Here is a 21773-nt window from a genome sequence, read left to right on the forward strand (position 1 = left end):
AAGAATGTGAATTACATTAAAGTAGTCTTTATTTTTCATTTATATTTTTTATAAGTATATAAATCCTTGCTTTTATTTTTTAACTTTAATTCTGTACACGATACACTCATTTATTACACATATAACTGCAACATACGATACTTTTATTAAAAGTATCTTACAGGTTATTTATTTGATCGATTTATCAGTCAATCAATCAATTTATAAACTAATTATATTTACATTATTATATTTTTTACCTTTGCATCGATATATATGTATTTTTTTTTTTCTATTTTATAGTGGCGAAATAATTAAAAAGTATAAAATAAAGTACGAAATAAATTCGAGTAGACGTCAATAGATTCATTATTCTGTTACATTACTTTTTTCGTTTTAAAATTTTAAATAATAATCCGATCATAAGAATTTTATATTAATAAATTATATTAGCGTGTTTCTATTCCATTGAAATTGGAATGTCGATGTACTACCACACGGAATCTAAACAATTATTAAAATTATGTTATTATTTTTGATAAATATTAATTATAATAAAATTAAAGATTGATAATTAATTAATTAAGTCATTGAGATCGTTCATACATGAGAAACTATTAAAAAAAAATTATTAAATGAAAAAAAAAAAAAAAAAAAAATCGAAGCGAGTTTAATAAAAATAGTAAAACAATTTATTATAAAACTCCCGTATAATAAATCATCACATATGAACGATGTTAATGACAGTAAAAAATAAAATAAAAAATTTACCAAAACTTGAGATGAAAACCACCACCGACAGGCGCTGCCCCACGGCCGCTTTCCATAAGACCCATATGAAATCCACCAGAAGCATTGATCTCAGCATCGTCATTGTCCCCAAGCTGTTTGTACTCTTTACCCCCACTGGGTGGTTTGGGAGAAGCATTAGTAGTCGCGCGGATGCCAAGCTCTGACTTGGCAGGCCAGGTAGGGAACATCGCGGGGTCTATTGGCAGCGGAGTCTCCGTGAAGTAAGGATGCTGAAGAGTGTCTTCAGCAGTCATACGTTGCGCCGGGTCGTAGGTCAGCATTTTGTTCAGCAGTTCAATTCCGTTGTCAGATAACTTTAGACTGAATCGCTGTTTTAAATTGTTAACCGGATAAGATTGTGCGAAAGGTATCTTGGAGACGACTGGCAGCTTTGAGTAACCGGGCCAAATACGATCGCTGGGAGTGCCCAGTTCTTTGAAGATTTTTTGCAGTTGATCAATCTCGGATTTCCCGGGAAAAAGAGCTTCCATGCGTATCAGCTCCGCAAATATGCATCCTACAGACCACATGTCGATAGGCGTGCTGTATTCTTTGCCATTTAGCAACAATTCGGGCGCGCGGTACCACAGAGTCACCACGACTGGAGTGTATTGGCGCAGAGGTGATCCATATTCTCTCGCCAATCCAAAATCACCGACCTTGAGAATCCCCCTGTGGCTCAGCAGCAGGTTTGAGGTTTTTAAATCGCGATGGAGGATCCAATTGTCGTGTAAATGCGCTACTGCTTTCAACAATTGCTGCATAAGACACTTTACTTCGCTGGGTAAAAAGTTTTGCTTTTTCTGCTTCATCGTTTCCATCAGAGACTTCAAGTCGTGCTCCACGTAGTCCATCACGATGAATATCTTGTCCATGTTGCTGCCGACGACAATCTCGCGGACGGTAACAATGTTCGGATGCTGCGCTTTCAACAACGTATTTATTTCCCTTAAACTAGTAATCGGAAACCCTTCCTTTTCCTTCTCCATCTTCAATCTTTTCAACGCGACTATTTCTTCAGTGCGTTTATCACGTGCCCGATATACGACACCGTAAGTACCTTCTTCAATTCGGTTCAGACACTGAAACTCTTCTACGCTACGGCATCCTTGGATGGCAGGTAAGTATGGAGGTAGCTCGGGCTCTTTTTCTTCCTTTGCTAAAATTTTGACCTCTTCGGGTTCTTTGGTAGTGCCATTTGACTCGATATGTCCTGGAGAACCTCCATCCGAGTGGTCTGACTTGGTGAGTCGCTCGACAGATAGTGGACTAGGGTTGTTGTAATAGTCAGACCCGTCATTTGAGTCGTCGTTGGACCCCTTGTTCGAGTCATTCGAGTCATCGTCATCGTCATTGTCGCTACTAGTGTCTGACGAGTCTGATGTATGTCTATCCGACGATTTGTCTCGACCGCTGTGACGGTCTTCTGACGAATGCCTTCCTTGAGATCTGCAATTCAATTTAGTTTTTTTTATTGACTATTATCATCTAAATAATTTTATTTAAAGTTAATAAATTAATTCACTACATGTGAAAAGAAAATTATCAGGCTATCAAACACCACCTTTAAGGTTGGTCTCAAGATTAAAAGTACACATAAGAATTTTTTAATTATTTTTCTTTCAAATTTTTTCGATGAAAATTTTTCGAATCTTCAGTATCTTTTATAAATATTACAATTTATTTTACTAATGTGTACTAAATAGGTACTCATAAAAATAAAACATACTTTGGAGATTTTGACTGGTCATCATCTGATTGTACAGGACTAAGACTATCGTCAGTCAACTCAACAATTTGATCATGATTATGATCTGGACTATGTGGACGTTTTTCCCCTCTCTTTAATCTCCTTGCTTGTAATTCTAATCTAGAAACTTCCTTCCTCCTGACCATTTCCCGATCAGCTTCCAGTAGTCTGTCAAAAATAAAAATAATCTCAAATAAATTGTAATTACTTAAAAATTTTTTAAATTATAAAAATTAACATACTTAAGGTACCTCTCCTTGCGCATTTCCTGCTCGTTAAGTTCCTTAATGTCTTTGGGCTGCAGCGGCAAGTCATTGAGATTCAATTCTTCTATATCATGGATCTGTATACCCTCCATCATTGATTCGCGCATCTGTTTATCGCGGTGTTCGCGTTCGCGATCATTTTTATCTCTATCCCGATCGCGCACTCTGTCGTACTTGTGATTTCGCTTATGCCGCTTCTCTCTATTCGAGCGCTCCTCCATCAACTCATTTTCAGGATACGGATCATCGATACTCTGTAGATGACGCCGGTCGTCCATTCGTCCGCCTCCTCCGCGGCCGTCATCCATCATCATCCTCGCGTCACCCCGTCTGTCGCGCGTATCCTCCATTCTCATATCTCGGCGGTCTCGAGGTTCGCGCGCCTCTTCCAAACGCAACTCCCGACGCGATTCCGGTTTATATTCACGTAAATCCCTTGAATCATCTCGTCTTTCACGTCTTTTGTCAAGTAATCTTGAAACGAAGTTCCTTTATTCAGTATATTAGTAAAAAAATTGTACAAAAATAATAAATAAGTTTGTTTAAATAAAGTAAATAACTTAATAATTAAAATGTATTTTTAAGAAAAAATAAAAGCAATCAATAATGGAAAAATTTTTAATTATTTTTTTAATAAAAAAATATTAATTAATTTAAATCGGGATGTTGTTATTTATCAATATTAACTAAAAAATAATAGACGAATTTTTGAAAATATTGTTGACGAGGTTTTTAATATATTTAATTAGATGTGGTTCATTTTATTTATTACAGACTCTAAATATAAAAATAAAAACAATTTTTGTATATGAAAAAAATGTCATGCGCAGTAATTTTTTGTAAATTAAGGACTCTGTGTTTTTATATTGTAAAATTTTAAGGTGCCTGATGATGTCAGAAAAACATAACATCATTTTGATCTACAACATCCTGATTTAAATTAATTATAGAAAAATTTAGACCTGATTAGAACAATAACATAGAAAAATATTTACTATAGACAAATTTAGTGATTAAACAGTTTATGCTAAGAATGCAAATAACATAAATTTTGTACTTCATTAAAAAAAAAAAAAAAAAAAAAAAAAAAAAAATTCTGACTTGTATAATTTTTTCCAAAATTTATAAATGTCAATTTAAAAAAAAAAAAAAAAAAAAAAAAAAAAAAAAAAAAATGAAAAAAAAATAATTTACCTAGTACGTAAATCTTCAAGAACACGATCACCAGTGTTCCTATCCTTCCTTTCATGCCTGGATGACTCTCTGTCACTGGTAGCAGCACTACGAGAGTGAGAATCGAGTCTCTCAGAGCGTTCTAATCTGTCACGATCTCTCTTAGACCCGTCAGACGCTGATTCCAAACCGTGTCTACGATGCCTGTGTTTATTTTCTCTGCGCCGATCTTCCCGGTCGTGATGCCTCGACTTGCGATCTTTGTCATCGCGCCTATCACGTCTCTCTCCATGTTTATCTCGTCTTCTCGAGGACGTCGATTTACGTAAACGTAGAGCTGCCTGTGGTGGTTTGATATCCAACGAATCAGCAGTATCACCTGCTTCCTCCTCTGAGAAACTGTTATTAATTTTATTATTTTTACAAACCGTCTATCAACCAAAGAACGTCAATTAATATCAAATAAAATTCAAAATTTAATTTAAATTCATGGATTAATAAATAAATAACTAAATAACCTTAAAATAGCTCACCTAAAATCATCGATATCTTTCATTGGACTTTTTTTTATTTCACCGTCCTCACTCTGATTGTCTATGTCCATTTTTTTACAGTTTTTACTAATCACATTTGTGTATCTTCATTTAGACAATTTAATTAATAAAAAAACGTAATTATTACGTTATTATTAAATATATATTAATATAAATGTTTTTATAATTTTATTTGTTGGTTACAGCATTGTTTCGGATGAACGCCGCTCAGTGGCGCACTCATTCATATACATGATACTGAAGTTAGCTGACAGCTGTCGATTTTCTTAAGTCCCCATAACAAATCGATTACAGTAATAAAATTACTTTTGATTAATTTTTTAATTTTCTTCAACAAATAAATTATTAGAAAAAATCAATGATTAAATGCAAGAAATAATACCAAGTGCTCTATTGAAGTAGTCATTTATTTTTAATCATTATAATACAAATATATAAATTCAATAATTTTACCTAGTCTGATTTGTTTCAGAGTTATCTTAAACTTGTGAACAATATCAATAAACTTTAGATATTACATAATTATAACAATAAATGATACTTTAATATAAAGTATCTTACAAATTACTTCGTTAACTGTTAACCTCATTACATGCGTTTTGTGGTTGAGTATTCAATTGATTAACCATTTGTACAATACTTAGATTTAAATATTTAAACTAGCCGTAGAAAAATAATTGGCGTGTAAAAAACATACCATGATGTTATTTAACAAATTTTAATTGAAATTTGTTGTATTTTTTAAATCTTAAAAAAATTATTTATTTACTACTAAATAAAAATAAAAGCTACTTTAATCTTTAATGTATTTTGTTAACGCGCTTTATGTAGCAGAGTCGAATAGTCATTCGAATCATGTACATCCATCGGAGATCTAAAGAATTATAATTAATAATTAGTATTATCAAGTATTAATTTAAAATAGTAAGAATATTACCAAAATTTAAGATGAAAACCACCGCCAGCAGGAACAGTTCTACGCCGACCGCTTTCCATAAGACCCATATGAAATCCATCAACAGCAGGACCTAATTCAGCTTCATCGTATTCGCCTAACTGCTTGTACTCTTTACCACCACTAGGAGGTTTCGGAGAGGCATTAACTTTCATGGCTGACCTGTCTTTGGCCTCTGACTTGGCAGGCCAGGTTGGAAACATTGAGGGATCAATCGGCAGCGGTGACTCGGTGAAATAAGGATGCTGCAGAGCGTCCTCAGCGGTGATACGCTGAGCTGGATCATAAGTCAACATTTTACAGAGCAACTCCATTCCGTTGTCAGACAGCTTGAGCCGGAATCGCTGGTGTAAATTATTTACCGGATAAGATTGAGCGAAAGGTATTTTAGATACCAATGGCAAGTTGGAGTAACCTGGCCAAATACGATCATTAGGTGAGCCCAACTCTTTAAAGATTTTTTGAATTTGATCAATCTCAGATTTCCCGGGAAAAAGAGCTTCCATGCGTATCAGCTCCGCGAAAATGCATCCTACAGACCACATGTCGATAGGCGTGCTGTATTCTTTGCAATTTAGCAATAATTCTGGCGCACGGTACCAAAGAGTCACCACGATTTGAGTATATCTGCCCAGAGGTGATCCATATTCTCTCGCCAATCCAAAATCACCGACCTTGAGAATCCCCCTGTGGCTCAGCAGCAGGTTTGAGGTTTTTAAATCGCGATGGAGGATCCAATTGTCGTGTAAATGCGCTACTGCTTTCAACAACTGCTGCATAAGACACTTTACTTCGCTGGGCAAAAAGTTTTGCTTTTTCTGCTTCATTGTTTCCATCAGAGACTTCAAGTCGTGCTCCACGTAGTCCATCACGATGTATATCTTGTCCATGTTGCTGCCGACGACAATCTCACGGACGGTAACAATGTTCGGATGCTGCGCTTTTAACAACGTATTTATCTCTCTTAAACTAGTGATAGGAAACCCTTCCTTTTCCCTGTCCATTTTCAATTTTTTCAGCGCTACAATGTCTCCTGTGCGTTTATCACGTGCTCGATATACGACACCGTAAGTACCTTCTTCGATGCGATTCAAGCTGACAAATTCGTCTACATAGCGGCAGCCCTGAATAGCCGGTAGATATGGAGGTAACTCTGGTTCTTCCTCTTCTCCTTTTACTTCTTCCATTACTTCTTCGGGTTCTTTGGCAGCTCCGTTTGATACGATGCGACCGGGAGAACCCCCGTCAGAGTGATCTGACTTGACCAGGCGGTCGACGGATATGGGGCTGGGATTACTGTAATCAGAACCGTCGTTTGATTCATCATTGGAACCTTTGTTCGACTCTGTTGAGTCGTCGTCATCGTCTTCTTCTTCTTCGCTACTCGAATTCGATGAATCAGACGTTTGTTTTTCAGATGACTTATCTTTGCTACTATGGCGGTCTTCTGATGATTGTCTTTGAGATCTGTAAATGTAAAATTAAATAAATAAAATGGGTTTTTATGGGATAAAATTTATATGATAAAATGGGTATTTCAAATTAAAAATTTACTTGGAAGATTTTGATTGATCATCGTCAGATTGTATAGGACTGAGGTCATCGTCACTTAGTCTATAAACTGGAGCAGGACTGTGCGGACGTTTTTCTCCTCTCTTAAGTCTTCTTGCTTGTAATTCTGCTTTAGAAGCTTCTTTCCTCCATTCTAATTCTCGCTCTGCATCAAGCAACCTTAAAAAAAATAAAGAACATCAATAAATAAATAAATTAATTCTAATTTCTTAAAAAAAGTACATAACTAATAGCAAAAAAAGAAAAATACCTCTTTTTACGTAACTCTTGCTCCGCGAGTTCTTTTGGGTCTTTAACCGGCATCGACAAGAGACTCGGCTCGTCATCTTCATCTTCAACAACCTCCATGGTTTGTTCGCGCTGTTTTTCACGGTACTCGCGCTCGCGCTCGCGATCTCTGTCACGTTCTCTGTCATGCTTGTGACTCCGTTTATATCTTTTCTCCCGATTAGGTCGTTCTTGCTCCAACTCGCTGTTGTTGTAGGGTGAGTCTTCGATACGTACTTGGCGACGTTCTTCCGAGCGAACTTCATCCCGCTTATCACGTGTGTCTTCAATCCTTGATTCTCTTATTTCTCGACGTTCCCATGGTTCACGTGTTTCTTCCAAACGCAACTCTCGATGGGATTCCGATTTATAGTCACGCATATCCCTTGGGTCATCTCGTCGCTCTCGTCTTTTATCCAATAATCTTAAAGAGAAATTCCTTTTTCATTAAATTCATTAAAAAATCATCAATTTAAAAATGGTTAACTATTTTTTAATTTAAAACAAAACATTAATGGTTTTTTTATTCCATATAGAATAAAACTATTATTAAATTAAAATATTAATTTAATTGAAGTTTATAAAAACTAATCTAAAATCTATTTTGTTTTAACATTGTATTGCATATACAATTTTTTTTTAATTACAGATTTTTATAGAAAATTAAATTCTTTGCAACAAAAATTTGATTTTATTTCTTCGTAATTTCAACGACTAAAAAGTTGTATCTTAAAATTTTAACAATAAATTAATTAAATTATTATTATTACATATCATTCATTCATTTTTTTTTGTTATGTTTTTTATTGGTAATAAGTATTATTATTGTTATTATTATATACTTAACAATCGATTAAAGCGCAATATTCAACATTTTTTTTAAGAAATGATTAAATTTAATTTTCACTAATCGCAGTGAAAAAATTTACGAGGTACATAAGCATATCCATTGTAATACAAAAAACTTGATACTTACGAATGATAAAACCTTTATAACTATTTATGCGTTGAGATTACGAAGAAACTACACCATAGCTTTTTTGTAGAGTGAAATTTCCTTTAAAAACACGTATTTTTAAATTAGAATAAAAACTAAAATAATTTGATAAAAAGCAAACAAAAAGTTTGACTACAACGGAGGAAAAAATAAAAAAAAAGTTATCTGAAAATCAACTGAATGCTAACTGATAATAAATATTTGCTTCGTTAAATCAACAACTAATAAAAATAATTTACCTGGTGCGTAAATCCTCAAGGACACGATCTTCATTGATTCCTCCTTTCCTTTCATGTCTAGAAAATTCTCGTTCGCTGTTGACGACACTGCGAGAGTAATTATCTAACCTTTCACTGCGGTCAAATCTTTCGCGCTCCCTCTTGGACACGCTAGTATCAGATCCTGACTCTAAGCCGTGTCTGCGGTGTTTGTGTTTGTTTTCTCTCCGTCGATCTTCACGATCGTAGTGCCTCGACTTGCGATCTCTATCATCAAGTCTATCTGAATAACTGGAATGCTTATCACGCCTTCTCGAAGAATTTAATTTGTATGAACGCTGAGATGCCTGCGGTGGCTTTATTTCCAACGAGTCCGTGGTGTCTTCTCCGTCTTCTGAGAAGCTGTTGATTTTATTTTTTTGTTATTAAATATCTATCTGTTAAAGAATATCAATTACTATCTAAATTTAATTTATGACACTAAAGTTGACAGATATAACATTTTTTTAGATATTTATAGCAATTAAATTATTATAAAAAAATTAAATTAAAAAGTTATGACACTGAAGTTGGCAGACATTAAAAATTATTTTAAAATTTTATAATAGTTCAATTATTACAAAAAAAAAAAATTAATTAAAAAGTTTTACATGTGAAAATTAATAAAAATTACAAGTGAAAATTTTTAGAAGCACTTTTTTTATTGTTATTGATTTATTAAAAAAAATTTTTTTAATTAACAGCTGATTGCAAATTTCAGTATTATTTTAATTTAAGCAATTTTTTTTAATTACATCTAAAACAATGTTGAGAAAATAAATATATAACCTTAAAATTTCTTACCTGAAATCTTCTGTGTCTTTTAATGGGCTGTGCCTCATTTTTCCATCATCACTTCGGCTGTCAATTTCCATTTTATTGTAAGTTTTTTTTTTTTTTTTGTTTGCGATTGTTAAAAATATAAATATTATTTATTTAAATTCTATTTTACAAATATGATTCGTTGGCAAAAGTAGACTAACGTTGATGAACGTTTGTATTATGGAGGGTAGAGGTACCTCACCTCTATCCTCCATAGTTTGTATAAGCGAATTATTTTTTTTTTTATAAACTACCATCAGATGGCGTAACTGTTGCCATTTTTCCGGGAAGTTTAAAATATTAAATGAAAATTAATAGAGCAGATTTTTGGTAATTTCAATAATTTCAGTATCAAATAAATATTTGCAATTTACATTAAAAACTTTTATTTAATTATTGCTTAAAAAAATATTATCCATACATTTTTAATAGAAAATATCTAAAAAAAGTATTTTCTAAGCCTTTAAATCTTCACCTAATAAAAAAAAAATACATTAGAACCTTACAGAAATTAAATATAACTTAAAGGATATTTTTACGACAGTATAAAATTACAAATTAAAGATAAATTATAGTATTAAAATTACTTCTTGTGATTGTGAGCCCAGGTCGCGGGACTCTGGGGTACAGTGAGAGCTTTGGATGATTTAATAGGCACGGGCGCCTTGAACTCCGGCATGGGATGTGCTTTGGGCTCCATAGTTCTTCTCAACGCTAGCTCTTCAAGCTTTTCCTTCTCACGTTGCTTTTCTTCCCACATCATTTTCAGTCTATCGATCTCCAGTTGCTTCTGTCGTATCTGAACATCAAACTCATGTCTCTCCTTGGCTCTCTTATCAGTATGCAGCTTTGGCGGTCCTGAAATTCCGCTCGGTTTCGGAGCAACTTGAATTTTCGGTTTAGGAATAACATTTGGCGTTTTATTCTCTTGATTAATTTTCGCGCTAATTTTTGCATTACCCAAAGACTTGGTAACCTGTAACGATTTAGTCGTATTTAAAACACTTGGCCTCTTGATTGTCTTGTCCATTATTCTAGACGGTACGTTTGAAATTCTTTTGGCAGTCAGTGTCTTATTAACTAATTTATCAGACTCGTTGCCTAATGTTTTATTCATCGTCTTACCAGTTATACCACTGATTGTTTTATTCATTACTTTACTGCCAGTAGCATTCAATGTTTTGTTAGCAACTTTATCAGAAGTTTTATTGGTGATACTGGTACTTTTTCCTCGTGCTAAAAAGTTAAACGGTTGAGCCTCAATGTGTTTTTTTCTTCCGGAAATTACTGGAATACCAAAATGATTAATTTTTTCTTCTTTGAGATGTACGCCATCGGAAGCATCAGTAATTGTTTTAACAACATGCTTGGCTGCTGGCTTTGTAACTTTTGACACCGATTGATCCAATGATGAATCAATATTTCGAGGCTTTGGTTTAGGAAGTAAAGAAGGTGAAGCGGGTTTACTTTTTTTAGTTGACTGGTTTAAAACTGCACTCTTATTAATATTAACATTCAAATTTTTCTGATCAACGTCCGAAATAGATTTACTGTCACTGTTTATCGGAATGTCATTTTTTACGTCTTGTGTAGTGTTTTTTTGTTCTCCAGTATTGTCAAAAGTAATCTGAAATTCAGAAACACATTCTTGATGCTCGTTTGTTGGAGTATCAATTACTTGGCTACAAGATTTATCTTTTTTCGGGGTATCAGTCTCTGCTGTATAATTATTTTGTGTCACTTCTAGATTTTCACTTGTTGGAATGTCACTAGTTTGGTCACCGGTTAATTTTTTATCAGTCTCTGCAGAGTGTGACGGATCATAAATCACGGTATTGTTGATCGAAAGGTCAATCTGCGTGTTCGACGACAAATCCTGGCAGTCCTCATAAGAACTATCTAGATTTGGGTCGGACCGGGAAGATCTTCGCGGTTTTCCGGCAGACTCAAGGCTCAAATTATTCAGAGCATTCAGGAGCCCTTCTTCAGAGGTGAAGCTTGAATTTTCATCCTTCTGAGTGCTGGAAGACAAAAACGATGAGTTTATCGTTGACGCTATCGAGTCATCTAGACCAAATTCTGAATTTGCGTCTTGAGACCGCCACTCTGTGCTGTTCATCATTTTTTTTTTATCGGGTAGATTGTTTTTAAACTCAACAGCTGTTTATTTAGTTATTATAAAGCTGTACCTCACCTAAAATATAAAAATAACACACTTAGTATTTTACCGGTAATAACAATAAAACACAACCTTAAATTAAATCAGAGAAAAGAAATACTTACTAGTGCGGTAATTATTTATAAAACAAATATTTAATTTTCTTGGGAAAATTTTTGTTTTTTAAGTGTATTATTTATTGAATTTATTTCCTTTATTGTGTTTTTGTTGAGTTAAATGTGGTGAACACTATAAACAAAACGGTTACGACGCTAAATTTAAAAAATATACCAAACTGTACTTTGACACATAACTATACCTTTTTATCAATAATAGTGAAGTTAGCCGTCAGCTGTCAGTGTTAAAAATTTTAATAACAAATCAATTACAATAAAAAAATGCTTCTAAAAATTTCCATTTATCATTTTTATTAATTTGCACATGTGAAATTTTTTAATTGAATTTTTTTCATAATATTTCAATTATTATAAAATTCTAAAATAATTTTTAATGTCTGCCAACTTTTAAAACTTTGAATCTGACATTTAAAAATTTTAATAATTTATTTTATTGAAAAATTACTTTAAAAAAATTAAAAGAAAAAAATTCACACGTAAAAAATTTTAAAAATTACCCATGCAATTTAAAAAAATTTTTTTTTTGTTATAATTTAAAAAATAAAAAAACTTAAAAACGTCAGCTAACTTTAGCATTGTAAATTTTTTACTGCATAATAATAAAATAAAAAAAAAAATTAGCATAAAATGTAATGACCATGAATTTTTATTAAATATTTTATTGTTTACATCAACTTGATGTTTATATATTAAAAAATATAATATATTTATTTTTATTACCATTGCCATGACAATATTATAATTTAATTTTAGTCATAAGACTTTTTAACGAGCAATAATAATAAATAAAAAATAAATATATTATATTTGTACAATGATTGTTTTTGTATAAGTAAGATGACCTATTACTTTTATTTTTTATTTTTAATACAGTCCAATTTATAATACAAGAGAGAAAAGGTTTGTAATAGTATATGTATATATATATATATATATATATATATATATATATATATATATATATATATATATATATATATATATATATTATAAGATAAAATGTACTGATAAAAATGTATATATTTAATTTTTTTAGTTTATTTTTATTCTTAATAAGTATAATTTATTGTAAATATATCTATAGGTTTTTTGTCATCATGAATCTTGATGACATTTTTTTTTGTTGAAAGATTTTAAAAATTTTCCGCCTCTATTTTTTAAAATTTTATTTATCATTTTATTTAGAAGGAAGTATTAGCTGTTTATTAAAGACGGTTAGTAAAAGTAAATTTATCAATATAGAACACATTTATGATTTTTGATAATCAAAAAAAAAAAAAAAATATTTATACTAATGTAATTATAATCACCAATTAAATATTCACACACTGCCTTAAGCATTTTTATCACATTATCATTAAGCATCAAAAATAAAATGATTAAATGCCCGCGTATTTTTTTTTTTGTTTTGTTCAATTCAAAATATAAAACACTAGAATTATTTAAACTATTCGTATACATCAATTATCAATGATCAAGAATAATTAATAACATAATAATTAAATAGAAAATAATTTGGCACTACATGAAGCTCTGACGTGGCAGCCTGCTGCCTCAAAAAATGCTGCTAATCATCAACAAAATCAGGTAGACAAACAGGATGGAAAATAATAATTATAATATTATAAAGAACCATAATCATACTGATGTGAATTTAAATTGGCAATAGTAATAGTAATAATTAAAATAATAATATTGATAAAATTAAATTGAATTTAATTAAATATTATTAAATGATAGCTATCAGGTGTGTTGATTTTCCCCTTTGGATCTGAATCTCTCCTCCAAATATCCGGGGATCTGAAATTAATTTTATCTTGATATATGTTTTATATACTGCAATAACTTTATACAATTAATTTATAGTCAACAAATGGGGTCAGTACAGATTGTTGCATATTACGTTACAGATGTCATAAAGACGTATAATAAAAATTTTATCATTTTTTCTAAGTCCAAACAAAATTTTTAGTTTAATGAAAAAAAATTTTTTTTGAGAACCGACGTTTTTTTGTATGAAACGTGTAAAAATTAAAAAAAAAAATTTCTCTCCTAAGAAAAATTTTTTTGGACTTAGAAAAAAATATAATTTTTGTTATACGCCCTTATGACTTTTCACGGGGACCTTTTGCCGGTATACGTCCTTATGATATCTGGAACGCGATATAATTTTAATAACTCTAAATAAAAAAATATAAAAAAAAAAAAAAAATAATGAATAGTAATAAATAGGCAAATGAAACCAAGCATCTAGCAATAATATTAATTCAACAATAAAGTACTCTGTAGAACGATAGATATTTTTATAGTACATTAAACACACATACATATGCACATATTAACTTTTCTTAAGTTATTAATCAATACCCGGCTAGTCACTTGGTTAAGAAAAAAAAATAAAAAGTAGATAAAGAAGAATGATTTATTCAATTATAAACAAAAAAGTTAAAATATTATTAATTTGCATTCCCAATTAATATTTATAAATATATATAGTAATTGATTAATAAGTCATTATTATGAGTGGAATGATAAATGAAAAAGTAAAAAAATTAATTGGTAAAAATAAAATGAAAATGAAAGTATTAGGAAAGCAATGAGTAACAAGAAAGGAATAAAAATAAGAAAGGAAAGAAAACAAAATGAATCAGATCATTTTCTATTTAAAATGACAATTAATTAAAAAATAGACAATTAATGAGGACTATTTAGATACAAGCTAAAGGTCAGGTAATTTTATTAGCAATGGTTAAAAAAAAAATTTATTAATTCATGATGATAAGCTGGAAGTAAGTACGTCGCTTAATGTTTTTCTTTCCTTCCTTGGTCATGGAGTACGGTGACATACTCATTACTGTACACATAGCAAACCTAATCTACTGAATTATCATTGGTTTTAACAATTTCATAAGAATTAGCTTCTACCTTTGGTTTTGGTCGATGGGTATCCACTGCATCTATCGGTAACCGAATCCGCTCTACTTTGCAACCATATGCAACTGGTGTTAATTTTAATATCGTATGCAAAGGTACTTGTAAGTATGGCAACTCATCTAAAAGAAATATATTTTCTGAATATATTACGGAAATTAATTAATAAATGTTATTATCTGTAATAGTAATTATTGAAGATAATTTATTATTACTTACCAGAGTTTTTGTCAAGAAAATAAGCAAGTAAACAACGTAGAACAGCTTGGTGAGTAACAACTAAAACATTTCCTTGTCTCTCGAGTTCCATTATCACCGGTTCAAGGCGAGCTACTAAATCTTCATAACTCTCACCTCTTGGATAACGGTATGAAAATTTATTTTGGTCCCGTGCAGCAAAATCTGTTGGGTATTTACTAGATATTTCTTCATAAGTCATTTCTTCACATATTCCCTGGAAAGTAAAATTTAAATTATTTTCTCTAAAATAAAATACTAAATAATAATTTAAATAAAGATAAAAATCTTACAGCATCAATTTCGTTTAACGCTTTCCACCTTTCCTGTGGAGCATTAACGTCAGCAGCTGTTTGAATAGTTCTCTTCAACCAGCTAGTCCATACACGTAAATTCTGTATGTCCTGTTCGTCAATATATTCAGCAAGTGCTTTGACGTATTGTCGTCCTCGATCGCTGAGATCGGGATCACCTCCGATTCTCCCCTCCAAATTCATCATACTCTCACCGTGCCTCGTTAAATAAATAGTGCGCGGTACGATGTGAATATTCATCAAATAATAAACTATTCTACTTTGTATATGACCCTCATGTTTATACACCAGCACCTTTTCTCCAGTATTGTATATCTTCATAAATGACAAATTAGGTTCTTTACTCTCGTCTAATGCCTCGTATTTTTCCTGATAATGTTCAATTCTTAGCATAAAATCCTCTAGTACTTCTTCTTTATTCATATTCGCATAATCTGGACTGCTTACCTTTACCTTTAGCATAATAAAAAATGAAAATCAATCATCAATCGTTACCTCAATATTATATCGATACTGGCATTCTAATATTTCGTAAGGGATTTATTTGATTTTTAGAGAAATTTTAAACAAGAGCTTTGTTTGGGCATTACCGCTAAAATTTCAAAATTTGGCCAGAAGTATCCCAACAAAGCTACTGTAAAAAATTAAATAAATCAATAATAATACGAACCTCCATAATATTCTGTTCAACAATTTCCGGATCGTCACAAATAGACTCTACAAAAAACAATTTAAATCCCATTTTTTCAACAACAATATCATGTATCATTTGTCTCCTTTCGGTTGTCGAATTGGTGGCGTCAAAAACAGCAACTTCGCCGTCACCACTCTCCAGCCATTGACAAACATCATTAAGTGCATCAACAGCGCACTGGGTTCTTATAGCCATCGCTTTTATATTATCAGGACGAAAAAAATCATGACATTTGTATGCTGTGGTAGCATGTCGTCGATATTCACCTAAATTGAAGACCTTCGTGTTTATACCAATCCAGTTTAAGTATCTACATAATTTTTTTGATATATATGTTTTTCCACGTGCTGGTAAGCCGACCATTGCTATTACATGAGGCTTATTTACAAAATTTTCTCGTTCACCTGAAAGGATTACATTCATTATTATTAAAATATATAAATTATTTAAAAATATATATATTTTTATTTTATCAATTAAAAAAAAGATTATTGGATGATAAATTTATGATGAATTGACTCGTTCAATGTCCATATGTAGGTGATAAGATTGAGTTAATGATACCAATAAAAACTTAAATATAAATTTACTACAGCACACCATATTGTATTTAGTCAATAAAAAAAAATTTTTTTTAATTTGTAAGCAGTTTGTATAATATATATATATATATATATATATATATATATATATATATATATATATATATATATATATATATATATATATATATATATATATACATTTTTTTTTATTAATATTTGTCCTCGATATGATATCTCGAATGAGCATGGAGGCTAGAGGTTAGTGACAAATATCAGTGATACAAAAAATGTGTAATAATAATAATAATTAAAATGCATATGGCTATGTATTACGCAGAGAATTTTTACTATTGTTTGTCAATTGACGTAAGCGATAATTTAAAAAAATATATGCAATGACTAGTTATCTATTACTCAAATAATTGCTCAATATAGCAAGCAACAGTGTCAACAATAACTCGAGTTATATTAATTATTGATTTACTCTACGTACCATTTTACCTGTTAATATAATTACATTTTAGTAAAAATACATCTTAATAATCCATAATAATAATAATATTAATTAATTAATTAATTAATAAATATACCTCGAATGGGAAATGGCTTTGTTTGAATAGTATCTGAGGTCGGCGGTGTATAATGCCCCTCGGTTTTTCGATCAGTCATCTTGCTCATTGGTAATTTTATTTATAAAAATACCCACTTGTAATTTAAAAGTAAACTATCACAAAGATACTTTTTTTTAATTTATAAAACAACTAAATATTCAACAACATAAAAATTTATAAGATCACAGACAAAAGTTTAAATTTTCTAACCCTCAAATTTTAAAAAATATTACAGAAGACTCTTGAAGTCTTATTTTCTGGTCAAGGACAAGATTTAGTAATATTATTCATAATTATTATTATTTTTATAAATAAATAAACTTTTGCACTTTTTTTTATTTTATAATTATAACTAATTAATAATAAGCGAAACTGTTGCAGTGATCACTGATAACCAGTAACTGGTCCGGTGGTAAAGTGATAGCTGATGATATCAGATCAGAGCTGAGAGTGCGTGGTGTCTTTCAATTGCAAGCTTTCGAATGTTTAAACGCACGCGCACTTTAATAATAATTATAACACTGAAGTTTACAGATATAAAAAAATTTTTTAGAATTTTATAGCAATTAAATTATTAAAAAGTTTCACAAAAAAATTTACAAGTGAAAATTTTTAGAAGCATTTTTTTTAATGTAATTAATTTGTTAGAAAAATTTTTAAAATTGATAGCTGACCGCTAACTTCAGTATTATTAATAATTATTACTACATACACAATTGACAAGAGCGCAGTAATGTATATATAAATAAAAAAAAAAAATATTATTTTAATTAACTGTCAAATTTTTAATTTATACACATGCAATTAAATTATTATTATTTTTTCAGTTTATTTTACTGAAAAATTGCACTCGATTTTGGCCAGACTTTAACTGGATCAACAATTGTATCAAATGAAACCCAGCAAGTTTTATTTGACCGTGAAATCCAACTATTTCAAGATCACCAATGTTTAGACTATCAAAATTTATATCAATGTCACTGCTTTATTAATTTTAATTTCTATATACAGTGATATAAAGATAGTAGAAGGAGAAGATTTAGTTTTGTGAGAAATATCAAGACTAAACTGACGTTAACCAGCAGATTTTTAAGTTTAACTGGCCGCAGAAGTCGAAGCCCCACTGCTATTACTTAAAATCACGCGACTCGAGTACTCGCCAGTCACCAGTACTCGCATCTTTCAAGTTCATATATACTACGTACATATATGTGAACTTACGTCACAATCACGTACGTTGACTAGCTCTTTTTCTTCCGGTTTGGCGCCACAGATAATATATATAGCGTTTTTTTTTTATCCTTACTCCAATTATTCATGCTTAAAAAAATTACGTTGATTCACATTGTTAGGTTTCATTCTGATAAATGCTCATGCATTTATTTATTTATTTATTTATTTTTTTTTTTTTTTTTTTTTCAAGTTATCAAAATAATTTAATTAATTTAATAAATTACTTTATAAATTAGTCTAATTGTGGATCTATGTCAAAATTTCCGATATCAAAATCACAGCACCAAAATATTAAGTATAAAAAAACAGCTAATAATAACTTTTATAATTTTCTTTTATTATAACTAATAAATTTTTTATCGAAAAGTGACAACAATGAAAACATCAAATCAATTGTTTAATAAAGGATTATTTTGGTGATGATAAAAATTTTATCGTGATTATTTTTGACAGATCCTCTAGTCAATATAAAATAAAATTTAATTAAGCGTATTTAGAGATAAAAGGATTCATAATCTCCGAAACAGTGGCAGCATTGCTCATGTGAAAATGATGAGTCCCAGGTACAGTGTGAAAGCGAAAGTCATCAGAGACTTCTTTCAATTCTTCAAGTACGTCATAATAAAATTCCTTGGGCTCGTTGTGTTTGGAATTTTCACCTTTTATTATCATGTAGGGGCAGTGAATTTGACGGGCGAGTAATTTAAGATGATCGTGCGTGTATCCTGTGTCCGTCAAAAATAATTTGACTCGTGGATCGCGGTGAAAGTACAGAGTACCGTCTTCTCTTTTAGTAACACCGCGCTCCATCAATATTTTACATAATTCAACGTCCAGGGAGTTCTTGGAGGCTTTTATCCATCGTGTTATCGCTTCCTCCTCGGCATAGCTTGGAACAGGCGTTGTAAATTTTTCATAGCTGAAAAACTGATTCCATTCTCTGGCGAATAACGGTAGATGTTTTACGGCGTTGAGTGATGGGTACTTGAAGTAATCAAAGGCTACTACAAATTTAACGTTGTCAGGAAATAATGACGTATAATTGAAAGTTACCATGCCGCCTAAGGAGTGGCCCATCAGTCCAAATTTTTCCATTCCAAAGTATTCTTTTATGCGATGAATTGTTTGGACGTACAGCAGAGTATTGTACATGAGCCCTTTGGGGATCCAGCTGGAGAATCCGTGACCAGGAAGGTCTATGGCTAGCAGAGATATATTTGATGGTAAATTTACTGCGAGGGGATCGAAAGAACATGAATTGTCCTGCCAACCATGCAAAGCTATTATTGGCGGTGCATCTGTTGGTCCCCAATGTTTACCTGTAATTATTTTTAATTTTAGTAATCAAACGGTTCATAAAATAATTACTGTAATATTTTGGATCTCAAATGAAAATTAAGTTAGCTGACATTTAGAAACTTTTTGATTTTTTTTTTATTGAAAAAATTGTTACAAAAAAAAAAAATAAGTATTATCAACAAATAATATTTCTAAATATTTATACGAGTAAAAAAATGCTGAAAATGATTAGTAGTTATTACATATTTAAAAGTTACTCATTAATATCTATCTAATATTTATTTAATGAAAATTAATTTGACAGAAAAAAATAAAATTTCACTTGTAAAAAAACTTGAAAAGCTTTAAGTACAATTTTTAAAAAATAATTTAATAAATGAAAAAAAAATCAAAAACGTCAGCTAACTTTGTTATTATTATTTTGTAATGTACAATTATAAAATAATAATTTTTTTTCAATATTTTTTTGTATATAAAAAAAAAAATGATTTCTTTTTTACTTACCAGCTAATTTACCCCACGGTACTTTAATTTCAACTTCCTTAAATTTTTTTCCAGATGAAAAGTTCCGTTGTTGAAATTGAACTGTCAATTTAGAAGACTGGTTTTTTAATACTCTATTGCAAGTGCGTGCGAGCATGTTGACTGACTGCGGAAAACAAATACAAGTTGATTAAATTAATGAAAGAGTGACACTCAGTGATTGTTAGAAAAATAAGGTGGAGGTGGTTATTATAGTGGACTTTGAACTTGCACATAAGAAGCGTGAGTAACTGAGCCGTGTAATGAAACACGAGTAATGAGTTAATTATCAGCTGTATCATTTTATTAAATTAATGTAAGCAAACAAGTTAATATAATAGATAACAAACCATTGCGTGATGAGTGTGCAGAAAAATAATTTAACGGCACTGTCAATCGCTGATACTCTGAGATGAAATTTAAATAATTGAGTACAGAGGGATTCAATCCAGCTAGAAAATCTAATCTATTAACGTCTCAGGGTTATGACGCAACTTCACGCATTCTGATGAATTTTTGTTTCTTAGGAGTGTGTGTGTGTTCTTCTTCAAACGTGACAGGTAGAATAGATCAACTACAAAGATAATAATAATGAATATTCAATTTTCATTATTTGTTTTTCAGAAAAATATATTTAAATTTATATATTTTTATAAATTATATACATTACCTATAAATGCTTTCGGTCCTCAAAAAATACATTAATTGAAATTGCATATTTTTTTGTTTTAATAGTCTGTAATAATTTGTATTTATGCTTAAGTATATGTTAAGTATTATAAACAAAGTTATCTTTATCTTATTATTATTATTTATTTATTTTTTTTTCTTAAAACATCCAAGAGTTAAGATTGGAAGATGATAAAATATATTTCCTTTTTATCGATATTGATAAACTTGTAATTGATCCAGAAAATTGAAAAAATTTTTCTATCAACAATTTTGTTAAAAAAATTGTTTTAATTAAAAATTAAATCCAGAGTCTTTGGATTCTTCAAGACCTTGAACTTAGAGAAGCCTTGAAACCAAAATCTACAAATATTCTTAATACTAAAGTTAGCCGACGTTTTTAATTTTTTAGGATTTTTTTCATTTAAAAAATTATTAAAAAAAAAAAAAAGAAAAATTCCACATGTAGAAAATTTGAAAAACTATAAATGAAACTATTTAAAAATATTTTTTTTAAGTTCTTATTTAATTAATAAAAAGAATTAAAAATTTTTTAAACGTCGTAAAGTAAATAAAAATTTTTTATAAGTTGTAAAAGTAATTAAATGAATGGAATTCTTTGACACGTGTCATTAATACAAAAAACATGAAATATCAGGTGATTTTTAAACGGTTCCACCGGATTTTTAATTGGGTTTAAAAAGCGATTTACCAGCTAATAATGAAACTATTATTGTCATATTTCGCCATAGAACGATTTTATTTCTTTAAAGTTGAATTAGTCATCAGACGTGTTATTCCATTATTTTTAATCTGTTAATCTGTTAATTTAAAATCTTCAAAAATGAATACTAAGACTATTTTATTCGTCTTTTCAATCGCTACCCTAAGCTGGATATTACAAGTAAGTAAAATTGCATATTTACATTATTTTGAAGTTATTAAATTGTGTAATTATTTAGATTTCAATAACAATAAGTTATTGAGAGAAAATATTGAATTTGCAATATAATAAATTTACGTAAACTTAATGAACTTG

General features: G+C 30.3%; 5 protein-coding genes across 10 annotated transcripts; all 5 read right to left on the minus strand.

Annotated features, from left to right (window-relative positions):
• Nucleotides 1–11: 11 nt before the first annotated feature.
• On the minus strand, nt 12–4704 carry Pitslre (cyclin dependent kinase 11B pitslre). 2 transcript variants are annotated; one of them, XM_074245999.1, is made up of 6 exons: nt 4494–4704; nt 3982–4359; nt 2764–3261; nt 2501–2689; nt 751–2220; nt 12–483 (listed from the first exon to the last, which is right to left on the minus strand). In XM_074245999.1, coding segments are annotated over exons 1-6 (2607 nt in total). In that variant the 5' UTR covers nt 4565–4704; the 3' UTR covers nt 12–482. The 2 variants fall into 2 exon arrangements, with proteins under 2 accessions (XP_074102100.1, XP_074102099.1); XM_074245998.1 differs by having other exon boundaries at nt 2764–3276; nt 4494–4703.
• Nucleotides 4705–4903: 199 nt separating this feature from the next.
• On the minus strand, nt 4904–9550 carry LOC141529467 (cyclin-dependent kinase 11B-like). 3 transcript variants are annotated; one of them, XM_074246001.1, is made up of 6 exons: nt 9367–9550; nt 8545–8925; nt 7292–7732; nt 7024–7200; nt 5452–6936; nt 4904–5388 (listed from the first exon to the last, which is right to left on the minus strand). In XM_074246001.1, coding segments are annotated over exons 1-6 (2556 nt in total). In that variant the 5' UTR covers nt 9438–9550; the 3' UTR covers nt 4904–5387. The 3 variants fall into 3 exon arrangements, with proteins under 3 accessions (XP_074102102.1, XP_074102101.1, XP_074102103.1); XM_074246000.1 differs by having other exon boundaries at nt 7292–7747; XM_074246002.1 differs by lacking the exon at nt 9367–9550 and adding an exon at nt 8285–8365 and having other exon boundaries at nt 8545–8566.
• A 203-nt stretch (nt 9551–9753) lies between these two features.
• LOC141529264 (uncharacterized) lies at nt 9754–11825 on the minus strand. The gene is made up of 2 exons (XM_074245759.1): nt 11668–11825; nt 9754–11578 (listed from the first exon to the last, which is right to left on the minus strand). Exon 2 carries the CDS (start codon nt 11504–11506, stop codon nt 9968–9970), a length of 1539 nt encoding a protein of 512 aa, XP_074101860.1. The 5' UTR covers nt 11507–11578; nt 11668–11825; the 3' UTR covers nt 9754–9967.
• A 1455-nt stretch (nt 11826–13280) lies between these two features.
• On the minus strand, nt 13281–17643 carry Pfrx (6-phosphofructo-2-kinase/fructose-2,6-biphosphatase). 3 transcript variants are annotated; one of them, XM_074245993.1, is made up of 6 exons: nt 16991–17643; nt 15832–16259; nt 15141–15614; nt 14830–15064; nt 14605–14732; nt 13281–13479 (listed from the first exon to the last, which is right to left on the minus strand). In XM_074245993.1, exons 1-6 carry the CDS (start codon nt 17076–17078, stop codon nt 13423–13425), a joined length of 1410 nt encoding a protein of 469 aa, XP_074102094.1. In that variant the 5' UTR covers nt 17079–17643; the 3' UTR covers nt 13281–13422. The 3 variants fall into 3 exon arrangements, with proteins under 3 accessions (XP_074102094.1, XP_074102093.1, XP_074102095.1); XM_074245992.1 differs by having other exon boundaries at nt 14605–14750; XM_074245994.1 differs by having other exon boundaries at nt 14605–14750; nt 16894–17005.
• A 746-nt stretch (nt 17644–18389) lies between these two features.
• On the minus strand, nt 18390–20872 carry LOC141529462 (putative serine hydrolase). Its single transcript, XM_074245995.1, has 4 exons — nt 20736–20872; nt 20416–20639; nt 20048–20192; nt 18390–19563 (listed from the first exon to the last, which is right to left on the minus strand). Exons 2-4 carry the CDS (start codon nt 20416–20418, stop codon nt 18728–18730), a joined length of 984 nt encoding a protein of 327 aa, XP_074102096.1. The 5' UTR covers nt 20419–20639; nt 20736–20872; the 3' UTR covers nt 18390–18727.
• Nucleotides 20873–21773: the final 901 nt, after the last annotated feature.

This window comes from Cotesia typhae, unplaced genomic scaffold (genome assembly GCF_013202065.1).
Source record: "Cotesia typhae breed Kobodo isofemale line unplaced genomic scaffold, CoteBio_Ctyphae contig_48, whole genome shotgun sequence".
Lineage (NCBI taxonomy): Eukaryota > Metazoa > Arthropoda > Insecta > Hymenoptera > Braconidae > Cotesia > Cotesia typhae.